At 39.5% G+C, this 14,984-nt stretch overlaps 2 protein-coding genes across 2 annotated transcripts; one reads left to right on the forward strand and one right to left on the reverse strand.

Annotated features, from left to right (window-relative positions):
- Positions 1-3,972: 3,972 nt before the first annotated feature.
- Positions 3,973-5,897, forward strand: LOC308321826 (adenine phosphoribosyltransferase; the record flags this gene model as incomplete). Its single annotated transcript, XM_080772917.1, has 5 exons — positions 3,973-4,095; positions 4,279-4,372; positions 4,878-5,024; positions 5,518-5,613; positions 5,746-5,897. 5 exons carry the CDS (start codon positions 3,973-3,975, stop codon positions 5,895-5,897), a joined length of 612 nt encoding a protein of 203 aa, XP_080629043.1.
- A 2,186-nt stretch (positions 5,898-8,083) lies between these two features.
- Positions 8,084-12,555, reverse strand: rab34a (RAB34, member RAS oncogene family a). Its single transcript, XM_080773142.1, has 11 exons — positions 12,451-12,555; positions 11,792-11,916; positions 11,578-11,669; positions 11,375-11,440; positions 10,640-10,741; positions 10,358-10,422; positions 9,794-9,845; positions 9,629-9,710; positions 9,172-9,262; positions 8,905-9,012; positions 8,084-8,800 (listed from the first exon to the last, which is right to left on the reverse strand). The coding sequence occupies exons 2-11, from the start codon at positions 11,864-11,866 to the stop codon at positions 8,733-8,735; spliced, it is 801 nt and encodes a 266-aa protein (XP_080629268.1). The 5' UTR covers positions 11,867-11,916; positions 12,451-12,555; the 3' UTR covers positions 8,084-8,732.
- Between the last annotated feature and the right edge of the window lie 2,429 nt (positions 12,556-14,984).

Genomic DNA, 14,984 nt, shown 5'->3' on the forward strand with positions numbered 1-14,984 from the left:
ATAATCACTGCAGTGCTTTGTCACATGCTGGGCTAACAATGAACTCTAGGCCCTAGAGGCGGAGATCCAACCTCAAGACACTGAAATCGGATTGTTAGAAGGCTGAGAGAAATTATGTAAAATCACCAGAGGCAACATTCGACAAAATTCTGGGAAAACTGCCATTGTGCATGGAACTTCTAGGCTTTATAGATTCGGTGCCACTCAGACCCATTTTCCACCGGTTGGTTCCCAATGGGAACCGGTTCAGTTCTTTTTGGTTTGAGCTCCAAAATTGGTGGGCAAACTATACCCAGGCTATATTAAATTGTTTATAAGATCAATACAAGTAAATTAATACATGATAACCCTTCCACATGCAGTAGTAGCTTTTATTTATTTTTTATTATTTTGCATATTTCCCTACACAATGCCTCATTTGCATATTTAAAAATGTAAAATTTGTAACACAATAAATCATTGCCTTCGTGTAAGTAGGCCTACTCAATTGGGGAAGTTTAATGGTGATACAATCTAATATACCCAAAATCTGACTTTGCTGTTACGCTTTTCCTGTAGCTCACAGACTTCAGATCTCCATCTTTCTCTGATTTGATATGGCAACTTGGTGACCAGAGCTTTTAAATTGGAAGACAAGTCCAGTTCCTCCATATATGTGATTTCCTCCATTGCATTGCAGCATCCTCTTAAATATAAAGCAAATGCCTCCAAAGCTCTAGGATCCTCAGGCTTAATAGAAGACCATGACAGGGCCTTTTCTACATAATTATGCATTAGCGATTTTGAATTAATTGCCATAATGCTTTTGGAGGAGCTCTTTAGCTCTATGATACCCCTTCTCTGGTTCCATGTACAGGCAAGTTCCCTTGACTGCCCCCTTGTGTACTTTTCCAAATAGTACAACATGTCTCTGCCAGAGGCTGTTTTGGCTTCAATAAAATACTCATAAGCTCTCCTAAATTATCTATATTCAACTGGATCACCTTCAAATACCTTGATGTCTTTTTGAGGCAAAGAGGAAATATGATGCCGTTTTACAAGAGAGGCAGTTATTTCATTTTGTTTTTGCAAAATACTGTACAGAGTTGCATGCACTGGGGTTGTGGCTTGGGCATTTTATTGTCGTCTTTGGATTGTGATGCTGATGCATGTGATTGGGTTCTGTCCTGCATGGAATATAGTGGTTTCTCAGGCTGTATGCCACCATATTGTTTTTGAATATAATATTCTGATGATTTAGGAGGCTTTCCCTGTGGATATGAGTTGGGAAATACACTAAATTGTGATTATTTTGGGCGCACACTTTGTGTATGTGTAGTGCTCTTATGCACCGTTTCCTTTTTTGTGTCATCCTTTTCCTTTTCAGGCATCATATGTATGTCGCCGCCTTTGTCACAATATTCATTCATTCCATCCGTTGTTTGTGGAGGTGCGCTTTGAGTTTGAGCGCTTTGAACATGACTTTCCACTAGCCCAACGTCTACGAGAATCTACAATTTTGGGCTAGTGTTGCACGTAAACAAACACATACCGGCTTCACTCCTGCCGTCGCTGCTGCTGCACGTCTGGGTGGAAGAAAATGACGACTCCAGCAGTTATAGCTTATGGTTTTAAAGATTACGTGGTGGAGGACAACAAGACAAGAAAAGCAGTATGCAAGGCATGCGGTGCCAAAATCACCGATGCAATTGCAACTACCTCGAACTTCAATCGGCACTTGCAGAAGGTGCACAAAGAAATGTAAGTGGATCCAGATAGGCCTATAAGTAACCTAAGCTAATGTTCTACTGTGTGCTAAGTGCAAACTATAATAACCAGTGGTGGAAACAAAGTAACTTTCCACGTAAGTACATTTACTCAAGTACTTTACGTAAGTACAATTTTTAGCTATATACATTCGGCCATTTGAAATTAGCCGAATAGCAGATCTACAAGCTCACAATAAGCTTGTAGATCTGCTATTTTCAAAATATTTGTATACATTTGAAAACTTGTGAAATGGGACATTCTGCATAATGAGTACTTTCTACTTTTGGTACTTTAAGTACATTTTGATACCAATACTTTTGTATATTTACAAAAATAAAACGTTTGAGAACCACTGTCCTAGTGGTCTCCTAATGTACCATACATAGAGTGTCATAGTAAATCAGTGTCATACATATTCTGAGGAAAATCTGGAGACTGACATTCAGTAATTGGGTCTTATCAAAATAAGAACATTATAATGGTGTGTAAAAACATGAGTGAGACATGACCTTTGACTAGCCCCACAAGCAGAACCCAAATGTAGTAAAGTTTAAAAGCTTTATGTAGGGTTCCGAGAGGGGCTAACCTTTGACATGATCTAAATGGCTCAATAGAAGAGCAGAGAGACAAACTACAACCACCCCATTGTACAGAGTGGTGCTTTAAACCCTAGTCCTCACGGAGGAAATTGAAAAGTACAGTATCTGCATTATGTTGGTGGACTCCAGAACCCTTGTTTAATAATAAATGCAAATTGTGGAAAATGCTCATGATTTATGTAAATCTTTACATATCATTAATTAGTATTATGTCTTGGTGGGACTTGTTTGTGACTCGAAACAAAAGGTAAGGACTTGGTTGGGACTTGAAACAAAATGCTTAGGACTTGGTTGGGACTCGAAACAAAAAGTTCAGGACTTGGACTTGACTTGGGACTTGCCTGTGTTGACTTGGACTTGACTCGGGACTTGAGAGCAAAGACTTGAGATTCGACTTGGACTTGCAACATAGGGACTTTGTCCCACCTCTTTCTCTTATCGATTTTAGGAGGGCCATTCAAGCCTCAAGTGGAGCCTGCGGCACCACCAAGCTAATACAGCTAATAGGCCCATTTTAGCTGATCAGGTACAGATACATGAAAATGCCAAATAAAAAAAACAGTTGATGACAGTTGATAACAAAATCTGTAGGGCCTAAACTATTTTTATTTTATTATGTAAATGTAACTCAAACCTATTGAAAACAGTCCATATTAATCATATAAACAATTTAGTGTCATGCATTGCATTTTCTTAGTTTTCCAGGTTAGTTACCAAAAAGGAGGCCTAGAACTGCTAAGACAGAGAAGGGCGTCAGTTTTGTAAAAACCCACAGTTGACCACTCACTAAACATTTGGCTTCAGGTCAGTAGTCAGTATATATAGTATATATATAGCCTATACCAGTACTATTTTTGTCTCTCCTTACTTTGTATTAGAGCTGCAAATATCAAAACATTCAGTGGTTTTACTCCCTATATAAATAGAAACACTCCTTGCCCTGGGGATAATAAAGTGACACTTTTTGATAATAATGTTGCCATCCCAGCAGGGTCGTGAACATTGTCATTTATTGTCTTCATTTATAATGGTGCCTCCATGTTAGTGCTTCCAAGTCCCTACTGTAGATCTTCCCTGTCTTCTATGGTGCTTATGGTGCATCCCTGTCATATTGTTACTTCCTAGTTCCTAGGGTGCTTCCCTGTCATCTGGTGCTTCCTATAGTGCTTCCCTGTGTCATTTATGGTGCACTGGGGTCTCTGGGCCCAGAAACAACTTTAATATACTGGTTGGATTTGCATCAGAATGTCACACTATAAATTGAGCAGTGGAATCCATTATGCTTGATGGTAAACTTGTGCTGGAAAGCCTCTCCAACGCTTGTGTACACATACTGTATAAGTGTTAGCTCCACACCGCACCAACATCGGCCACGGAAGGAGTTGGAAAGGAGTGTAGTGTGTGTGTGTGTGTGTGTGTGTGTGTGTGTGTGTGACTGTGTGTGTGACTGTGTGTGTGTGTGTGTGTGTGTGTGTGTGTGTGTGTGTGTGTGTGTGTGTGTGTGTCGAGGGGCATCCCCCCTAAACCACCACCACTATTGGAACCTGATATGTGTAGCAAGCTGATTCACTGTACAGACCCCAGACCACTCACTCTCAACTGTGCAGACAACTGTTGCTGGAGAATGGACGCGCTGGCTGTTCCAACAGACAGGACTAAAGGATGGTATCTTTCACTAATGGCACCCAACACAAAAGGACCAAAGTTTGCTTGGTTAGACCCATCAAGACTCTACTGTAATTCCCAGGTATTTGAAACAATCTCTGTATTCATTCTTTACACGTATTGTGGAACTATATTTGCCACTGTGAACACATTTGGTGAACAATAGTGTGGTTGTAGTATTATAACCTAGACTGTAATGCATAGATACAGTGCCACGCAAATTGACGCAATCTCATATTTTTGCATTCATACTGTCTTTGTACAGGGTCTAGCAGACTGTGTGAAAGACCTGCTCAGTCCATTTCAGAGTGACACCATTGACCTGGTAGCTGGCATAGATGCAATGGGATTCATCCTTGGTAATAACCTATAGTAACCTTACAGTATGTACTGCAGAGTGTATTTTGTGGGGTCTTAGAAGTGGGTCTCTTGCAAAAGTGTACACTAAGTTTATTTAAAGAAACACCCATGCTATGGATAGAGCAGGAAACCTAACCCCCTGGCAGAGATATGGTTACACATTTAAAGCTACACTATAAAACGTATTTGTGAATACTACTTTATTATGCCCAATCTGTTAATGTGAGAATAACACTCTATTGAGTGAGACATTTAGATAATGTGGTATAGAAGAGAATTACCACTACTGGTTGACAAGTGGTACTGCCTAAAAGTCTAAATCAGTATATCCCCTGAGCAAGCAGGCAACACATGAAAGTTACAGATTGCAGCTTTAAGTCATATTATTGTTGATAACACTAGACATTCGTTATGTATCATATTTTTATATTATGTATCATAGCATGACAATGTGTGGATTTCGTTACATAATTTAAAATACACTTCTTACTCGGCTACTTCCAGGAGCCTCTGTTGCCACCATGCTGGGAAAGGGCTTTCTGGCTATCCGCAAAGCTGGACACCTGTGTATACAAACTGAAAGTCAGCAATACTGTGACTACTCGGGCAGAGAAAAGACATTGGAAGTACGACTGGATGTGTTAAAACCAGGTAAATTGTCACATACTGTTAACTATTGATTAAGAGCGTCTGCTAAATACCTAAATTGTAAATTTTTAATTGTAAGTTGTATTGTTGCAAGGGTGGACGTATTTTCTCACTATAGTAAATGTGTTCCCACTCCCAATATTTAGTAAATGTTAATGTTTAGACCATAGCAAATTTGTGAAAGGTGGGATACACATCAAAGACTGACAAGCTTATAAAATATCAAATGGGTTCTACTTTTTTGTTTCTACATTGTATAAATAGTTCAAATGGAATCATGGTGGTCCTTCATTGTGTCTCCCACGATTTCCTATGATATAATGCCCCCCAGTGCTGGTTGGACTCAACTACTACTCACTCTGTTTAACACAGAGAGCACTTCAATTCTTCCTTCTAAGATTCTTAGAAGTGTTTTGTCGCCCCTCTCCTGCCAGTGCGGGCACTGTGAATTAAAGGTTCAAAAGAAATGAGTACACCATGTTTCCCTTTCCTGAAGGACTCAGGGTTCTAATAGTTGACCAATGGATAGAGACTGGAGGGACTATGAAAGCAGCGATTAAACTCGTCGAAAAGCAGGGAGCCAAAGTTGTAGGTCAGTAGTTCTAAACTAACAGCTTCTGACATGAACCAGTGACTTTGTGAATCATACTTTATTTTATATTTAATCACACATTATTTTAAAGTTAATGATTATTATTTTATCACACTGGTGACTGGACTACAGGTGTAGCTGCTGTCGCCATTGAAAACACAGAGGGAGGAAAGTGGATTAAGGACAATTACAAATACTCTCACTGCATCCCAGGAGACCTTCAGAGCCAAATTGATCAACAGCATCTAGACTCCTTCAAAAGCTTCAACCTTCAAAATGTCTGATATTTTATAATCATTGAACGAGTTGTCATAGTGATGTCTTAAATAGTTTTGGAATATCTTACCAAATTCTTATATTATTTCCAATAGTAAGACTGTACTGTTAACTTAAATAAGCCCATTAGCAGGGGTCATCACATGCAAGCTTGTGATGGACATTTCCACCAATATTTTAATTTCGCCACGGACATGCAAAACAAGTGATCAATAATATTACCAGAATCGCCTATCTCTAAATGTATACCAATGGACTCCTGGTGTGCCATAGTGTCTACCACTGCGCTACACATTTTAAAACAAGCAACTTATAACAAACAAAAAAATCGAATTAAATTATTTTGATGGGAGAGCCGATCTACAAGCCCACAACACATCACAGCATGTTGAGCTTGTAGATCAGAAATGTGCACTTATTTTTAGCCTATCATGCACAAAAAGTTAAAGTGGTTAATACTTGTGGCTATAAAAACCTGGAGACTTGGATGTTATCCACTGTATGCTGGCAGGTGGCCGTCCTGAGGGCTATTGTGGTATAATTTAACCCAGGGAGAGTGCCTTCTCTCCACCGCATAAAGACTCAAAATACTTTGGCAAAACGGAGAAGAGGTTCTGAGGCAGAAGCAGGCAGGCAATGTTGTTTCTTGGTTCAGTTTTATTTACACAAAGTACAAAACAGCATCAGGTGGCCCTCCGGTCTGGGAGAGTGGCACACACACAACCAGATATTTCATTGGGTCTCTAACAGTACATACTGTATATGTCGAGATGTGGGCTTGGTCAGTGACATGACACCCTCAAATGGTCAAACATCTCCATATTAGGTATGGTCACAAAGGAAGCTAGTAGGTGTCCTAACAGGCTCCAAGCAACACCAGACCATATTGTTACATCTTACATACCAGTACTTGTGCACAGAGTAAAATTATTTTACTTGTTTATAAATCCCTAAATGGTCTTGCACCTTCTTACCTCTGTGACTGCCTAGTGCCTACCTATAGATATGTTCCTAACCGCCCCCTCAGGTCCACCACCTGCTTGAAGTGCCTAAAAAAGTACAAAAAAAAATGATGAAGCAGCTTTCTGCTTTTACGGGCCTGTCTTCTATGGCCTGGAATAAACTACCATTCCAGCTCAGACACGCACCCTCTGTAAACATTTTTACAGACTCAACTCTTCACTCTTGCTTTTAGCTGAGTTTTAATATCTGCGTTCCTACTCTGTCCTAATTGATTTTATTTTCTTCTATGTTTTTGTACTTTTATTTTGTTCTTTGCCATTGTTTTATCATTGTAACTATTTGTGTTTTATTGCTATTTGTATGTTCTGCCCTGTGTAGCACTTTGAGCTGCATTTATGTATGAAAGGTGCTATATACATTTTATTATGTTCAACAGCAGTAGATAGGGAAGATGAAGAGAAGAGTTGTGTAATTTCAGAGTTCAGCAGAAATGTTTAAAGTATTTTGTTTTGAAAAATGTTGTGATATGTGCTATGATTTATAACAGCCACTAGATGGCAATGATGACTATATACTACTGCTATATCTAGACCAGTGGTTCCCAAACTTTTTCATGTCAAATTGACACTAATTAGCATGGCGGCCCCCCATTTGAAAACATATTTGGTTCCATTTGTACACTGAGTTAGACCCATAAGGGTTCATCTAGTTAGCTGGGTCCCCAGCTGACCAACCCACTTGGTCATCTAGATTGTCATCTAGATGGAAAGAATGCAGTAGTCAATTACAATTATAGTACAATCAAGTACAATTATAACTCAAAATATTGTTTTAATATTTTACATCCAGGTATGCCATTACCAGGCAGTTAACTGATCAATAACTAACTTTAACTATTAATATATCTTCCATGAGGGGGGAATCGAACTCCAGTCTCCAAACCCCCTACAAATCAATGTGCAAAATGCTAATTGGGTGAAAAGGATGGCAAAACTGCCTGGCAACAAAGACGGCTGTTTGTGTCAACTATTTTTTTGAAAACATGCATTCATCTTTATAACATTACTAAGCATTATGAATATACTGTTACATCACAAACGATCATATCCTGGTGGAGACCTGTGCCCCGAGGGGCACCTTTTCTAGTTTGACCTCCTTTGTTGAACTTTGAGCATTTTTCAGAATAAGATAATTTTATAGAATGTACATCAGACTGCATGGAAATTTGGAACATAATTTATATGAAAGTTTATTCATTTAAAAATAGAAAAGATACATTTTAATTACAGTCTTAGTCAGATTTACTATAATTTGAGGTTTGTCACTTGTTTATGTACCAAAAGTAATAGAACCAGAAATTACTCAAGAATTATCTGTAAAGCATACAATACATTTAAAACTGTCAATGTTGGAACTAGCTAGTATACACGAGGCATCTATGGTCTTATTTTAATACAATGAACATTAACATATTCAACCATGAAAAAAATAGAATATAAGGCTAGTCACACAGAGCATTGTTGTGCAAAAAAGTTAAACTGCAATATAATGAAATACAGTTAGGATAAGAACGCATCCACATGTGCATGTCAACTTGAAAACATCCACAATTGTCAGGTATTTTGTCAGTACCAATGTAGTGATTTATTTTGAAAATTTGAACTTTTAAAGGCTGTGTCATGACTAGGCCCTAAAATGAGCCACACCACAGGAATCCACATCCAATTGCGGAACACTCAGAGGGCCAGGAAAAACTCTTCCTGCTCAGCTACTTTACAGCAAAACCCAATGTCTCAGAAAGTGGCTATGAATTCAGTTTTTCCAGAGCTTGTTCTCGTTTCTGTAAAGTACCTGTGATTTGAAGGATTTAACATCCATTCTCACTGACAACAGTTTGCTTGTTTCTTCTTTGATGTAGCTTGCTGATGACTTGGACCGCTGTTAATTCCTGAAGCAAATTAAAAGTTTGGAATCAGACTCAGTGTCAAACCTTATGTCTAATTGTTTGAATAATTACAAGAAAACAGAAAGCATTATAATATGTATACTCACTGACAATGTCCCCAATGTTTCTCGTTCCACTTTTCTCTAACTCAGCAATAACGTTTGCCTCAAATGTCAATGATGCAACACGGAAGAAAAACTCCTTGACATTTTCTCCTTCATCAATATGAAAAGAAACATTGTGATCACTGGTTAAATACAGCCGACATCCATTTAGATCCACACAAAAATATTGTTATACTGCCAGAGATCAATTAAAGTATTCTATGATACATCATACACTGAGCAATATATCTATATGACTCATTCCCTCACCTGTCAATGATGACAGAGCCCAATACTCTGCCTTGATTTCCTGTGCCATTTTAATGGCATCCTGTTCAATCTGAGAGTACTGTGCAGCAGACTAGAAAATGAAAGTGTTCCATGTCAAAAGCATTATATCTAACTTGAACACACATAATTTAAGAAAATTGTATGAATTGCCATGGACGAGGACTGTCCAAGTATCCAACATCTGACATTCTACCACAAATTCTTTGGGTCTAGTTAGGGAGGAGCAAATGCATTCCTTTGGCAATTGAGTTTGAAAACTTTGACTTGATACTAGCAACTACTGTCCAATCCAATAGAATTAAGTCATATTTATCACTTAAGGGCACAATGTGTCATATGAAATCCACAGGCCTACACAGACCGCTACAGGTCGATACTGCTTTCCCTCTGTTGATGTTTGGGATAGTGTGCAAAACTTTGCATACACAATACATACACTTAAGTCTTTCTTTGTGCCAACCAGAAAAAGCTGAACACTGGTGGGGTCATTCTCTTTCAAAGCATCTTCAAGCCACTGCCTGTTAACAACAAAAAAAGTGTCTCCAAGAGCACAAAAGTGTTTAAAGTCTAAAATGTTTTTTTCTCAAGACATAAAACCTACCTTGTATGGCCTAAGGATGCCACATCATTCACATCAAACACAATAATCACAGCTGCAATGAGAGAACAAACAACTGTTAAAGTGAGGATACATTGCATCTATACTATTTGTGTTATATAAAGCCATAGTTGATTAGTTGTTCAAGTGCAAAGTATTTTTTTCAATGCATTGCAAATCTTGATAAAGGGACATGCTCTAGCCAATTTATTATAGTCCAAACAGTGGCAGAGGATCAGGAGGTAGAGCAGCCTTCTGGAAATAGAAAGAAAGTCCCTAGCTGGTTCCTCCAGGCTTCACACCATGGCGAGGTGTCCCTGAGCAAGTCACTGAAGCCCCAATTGCTCCCTGTGCTCTCATTTGGAGCAACACACTTTACCCAGGATGGGTAAAATGCAGAAAAGTATTTTCCCTTATAACCCTTTTTATACAACGTTTAAAATCCTGTCCTGTAATTCCTTCTCAGTCAGAAAAATGCGGCATCAGTGTTGGAACTGCTGTTCTTTCATACTATTATTTTGTTTTTTCTCTAAAACTCGCTCACACAAAAGGTTTGATATATGGTACCCTGGGCTCCTCTGTAGTATGTAGAAGCAATGCACTTGAATCTCTCTTGGCCTGCAGTGTCCCACCTGTAAAACACAAGAGGCATATGGCCCAATTTATACATCTTTCCACATGGGTGTCGCACGCCAAAAATAACCAATCTACATGCTCACAACAAGTCGCTTTGCGACCCGTTGCTTTTTGATCTGGTATTTTTGCCATATATCACACCATTGTGCGATGGAGTATAAATAAAACATAATGCTGAACTTGAGAACGTAATAGAGAACATAGATAACTTACAACTGTAGACTGAAGGGCACTCCAAGCACCTCAAACCGCTCCATCTCAAAGTCAACACCAATTGTCGCCTTGTAGTTTTTATCAAAAGCATCCTTACAAAACCTAACAATGAAATACCATACAAGGACATTGTATAAATCATTAAAAAAGGTAGTCCTACACACCTGAAGTAATTTCTTCATTGAATTGTCTCTCTGTTTAACATAATGAATAGGGGCAGTGTGTACTTGTAATTGTGAGCATCCACACTGATGAACGATAAATGTTGAACGTGGCCCGGGCACCCAGGCAGCCTGACAGCGCATCGCAGGTTTGAGTCCCAATCCCGACAAACTAAGCTGTGTGTCCTTTGTGTGGCCTTTTTAGTCTGCTCTGAAGAAGGCTCTGCCGAAACGCATCAGCGTTCTCAAATAAACATGAGAAATTGCATCTGAGCCAGTCTTTAATCTTTTATTTTGGAGTGACTCTTTTTCCATTTAGTTGGTTTATTAGTCAAGTTATTTTCAAAGCCGAGCACCCACTGCCTTAAACAAAATGCAGTTTCCAGAGGAAACACACCATAAACATGTTGAACATGAAGTCCTGTAAATTCGGATCATTTGTCACTGTCATTGTTATAGTTGTGGCGTGGACTTTTCACTTGCCTTTCACTTGAGCTAGCAGAACAGTAAAACAATATTTAGAGTTATCATTCTTGGTGTGAACAGTACTTGACAGAATCTGAGTTCTGCTTACCTATTAATTAGGCAGGTTTTCCCAACAGCCAAGTCACCAACAACAATGACCTTGGAAATTCTAAAGCTATAAGGAAAAGGTGAGATGGTAAAATTAAACAACCAACCACCCAATATTATATCGATGCAACACTATTGTAAAGGTAATCTGTCTCTAGGTCACCATTCTCTATTATGAGACACATTTAAGGCCTCTTAACTCACCCTACTGTGCCAGTACGTTGCTCTTGACAAGCAGTCTTCATTTTGTTGTTGAATTCATCTTTGGTGTGAAGAGCAGCCTCTTTACTGAAACACTAGAAACAAGAGTATAAAGCATTTGGAGGGCTGCTCGGTGGACATGTATGCACAGCACTGGGGGTCAACAGTCAACACATTACACATATGACAGTATGGTGCTTGGTATTAAATGCTTTACCTGAGGGAGTTGGGCAATGATTCGGTCCCTTCGAACTGGAGGAAGTACACTCATAGCTGAGATACGTACAGACATGAGGTCCTCCTCAAGCAATTGTTAATCAGAGAGACATGTAGTAGGCTATACTGTAGGGGGGGAGAGATAATTTAATGTATTGCATTAAAATTTAATTGAATTGTAATTAAATTGAATTTAAATGAGAGCGTGTCAAACAATCTGGCAGCAGCTGAGAATAAATAAATGCAGGACCACATGCAGTTGCAGAGCCAATCAGGTACTGGTCATCTGTCTTGAGAGATGATGATCATCCACTCGGATCTATTTTAATCCTATTGTTCAAGAAATCTCTGTTAATTAATTGCTATAAGTTGCTTTGGCCCACAAATTAACAACAATGCTAGTGTGGTTCCATTTATAAGTAACCGAAGATATAACCACCGCAATTACAAGTCAACACAAGTTTATAAATTGGCTTGGCTACATTCGAAACTAAATGTAGGGCTTTGTAGGCTATATTAGCGAAGTTAGAATGTCTCCTATTCTGTCTTCTAGCAATCATTCTAGCCTGTCCTATATTTCGTATGATATAACTAAGAAGCATACTTGTGCTGTGCGTCTTATTCAACATTAGATAGTAGAGTACTAGAGTGCGAACTTACAATCGGAAGATACGTTGCAAAAACACGATCTACGGAAATGAAGGAAAATGCAGGCGTCTGTGTCGGGTCGGGAGTCGGGACAGCTGAGTCAGTTTGGGATTTTTCCATTCAGGAATTTGGGATGAGTTGAGTCTATCCCATAGCCTGGGGGTTGGACGGCCGCGATGGCTGTAAGTGGCTGGTTGGCTGTCGTGGCAACCGCTAGTTTATAGCGGTTGCCACGACAGCGACAGTGTGTGTGTGTGTGTGTGTGTGTGTGTGACTGTGTGTGTGTGTGTGTGTGTGTGTGTGTGTGTGTGTGTGTGTGTGTGTGTGTGTGTGTGTGTGTGTGTGTGTGTGTGTGTGTGTGTGTGTGTGTGTGTGTGTGTGTGTGTGTGTGTGTGTGTGTGTGTGTGTGTGTGTGTGTGTGTGTGTGTGTTCATCGATATATCAGTACTTGTAGGCTACGTCTCTAAATGTTATGATGAATTGAACATGGTGGACCCTATTGTAAACAAGTGTAATGCTTTATCTATGTCCTCCACAGTTAACAGTTTTGTATTGAGTTGTGCCTGAAATGTATAGGCTACTGATTTTTATTGAACCAGAGACTATTAAAAGGTCTATATATATATATAAATAAAAAATAAACCATCATATATTATGAAAACAATGTTTGTTCCCTAGTAACAACCCGCCACGACTAAAACCAATCATTGTCGGAACTTCCCTCTGGGCAATGGGCTGTAGACTTTACTTTTGGAAGAGACGCCCGTAGATTGAAAGGATTTAAGGCAAACAGCGTTTTAGCAACTTTAGTTTGTGGATGGATACAAGATACAACATAGCCTACATGGCAATGACACTGATCATTTTTGGGGGTTGGTACAGTAGATCATGTTAAGCTGGTCATTTTGAAAGTAGCTCTCAAATCAAAAACGTTTGGGCACTCCTGCAGTTGAGATTTATAAACCTTGGGGTTGTTACATGTAACATGACATCTCACCTCATTTAACAACAAAAATATAATACAAATAGGAAAGTAATCAGAAATATAACGCATGCAACAGCCTCTTGTTTTCCAAAATAAAAGCTTTACAGTTGAAATGATCAATTATTTAATGGTGGCCTAATTTTGAAAAGGATACAGGATAGGTGGGCACTTATAGGGTCATCTGAGGATTCGGGCACTATCTTTTTGAGAAGTTTGGGTACCAGGAAAGGTGGGCACAGGAAAAACTGGGCACTAGGGAAATGTGCATACCTGGAAGAGTGCACACTTTGGGGTTGAGAAGTGTGCGCACTATGGAAATTTGGGCACCATGAAAACTAGGCACTATGCCTGGGTAAATGCGGTCACCAGGAAGACTGGGCACTAGGTGCACTGCCTGTGAAATTGAATACTTTTAGTAACAATGATGCTAGAGTTCCTGGTTTGTCTTGTTCCATTCATGCTTCATTCTTTCAATGTATTTGCATACAAATCCTGCTCAATTCGATCAAACAGCTATTTCCCGCCCTATTTTTAGGCTACTCATTTTAGCTATTCATCTCCACTTTTCTTTTTATTAAACTGTAGTTTAGCTATATTTTCTCTATCCTAAATTTTTTGATTTTTTTTGGTATCCTAACATTTTGGGGGGTATTTGACCATTTTCTCAATTTGACAAATACACTATTTTTTAATGTTTCTTTTTTTTGTGGCTTTCGCCTTTATTCTATATTTTTTTATGGAGGGACAGACAGTAGGCTGACAGGAAATGGGGAGAGAGATGGGGGGGAAGACATGCAGTAAAGGCCGTCGGGATCAGGAGTCGAACCCTCAGCACACTGCCAGACTGGATTACCTGCAGCCAAGGTGCCTGGACCGCTGAGCCATGGCCCAGGCCGACACATACACTCTTGTGCACTTTATTGCACTTTGTTCGTTGAGTTGTGGGTTAAATACCACTTACAAACAACAAAGCAGCATGCTACTGTATGTAAAGTTAAAAAATAAAAATAAACTAATTCAGGTGCCTAATCTTCCTGGAGCCCAGATTTCCCAAGTGCCTACTCTTCCAGGTCTTCCTTGTGCCCCAATGTCCCTACCATTACCCTTTGAAATTCTGCGTGTTAATTTAACTCAATTCAGTTTCAGCTCAACCCAGCTGATTTCTGCCCGCAAGGGGCACAGAGCAGATAGGGGGTTAGGTGTCTTTCTCAACACTTGGGCAGGCCTGGAATCGAACCTGAAACAACTGGGAACACTCGAATCCCAATTCCCCAGGCAGGCTCTCACCATTCAGCATACATGCTGGGGACCCATACTAAACATTTCTAACATAAAACGTTGGTGTACTCAACATGTCCGGGTTCACATTCTGGCTACTAAACTAATTTAATAGGGAAGGAATGATGAATTATGAATTATATTGCAAATATAGCCTAATATGCCCAAATATGGGGTGGTGTGATGTCAGAACAGGCCAGCTCCATATATGGACATGGACAGGGGCCCTGTCCCGGGCAGCTGTCTTTTTGTGGCGGGTCTGGACAACCGTGGGTCCGACCGA

This window comes from Protomyctophum bolini (assembly GCF_963924005.1).
Source record: "Protomyctophum bolini genome assembly, chromosome: 9".
NCBI lineage: Eukaryota > Metazoa > Chordata > Actinopteri > Myctophiformes > Myctophidae > Protomyctophum > Protomyctophum bolini.

Coding starts and splice junctions, on each gene's coding strand:
- rab34a (XM_080773142.1), bottom strand. CDS start 11,866: ATGTCTGTACGTATCTCAGCTATGAGTGTACTTCCTCCAGTTCGAAGG. Junction 11,441..11,577: donor CAACGTACTGGCACAGTAGG/GTGAGTTAAGAG, acceptor TTTTCCTTATAG/CTTTAGAATTTCCAAGGTCA. Junction 9,846..10,357: donor ATACTACAGAGGAGCCCAGG/GTACCATATATC, acceptor CTCTCATTGCAG/CTGTGATTATTGTGTTTGAT.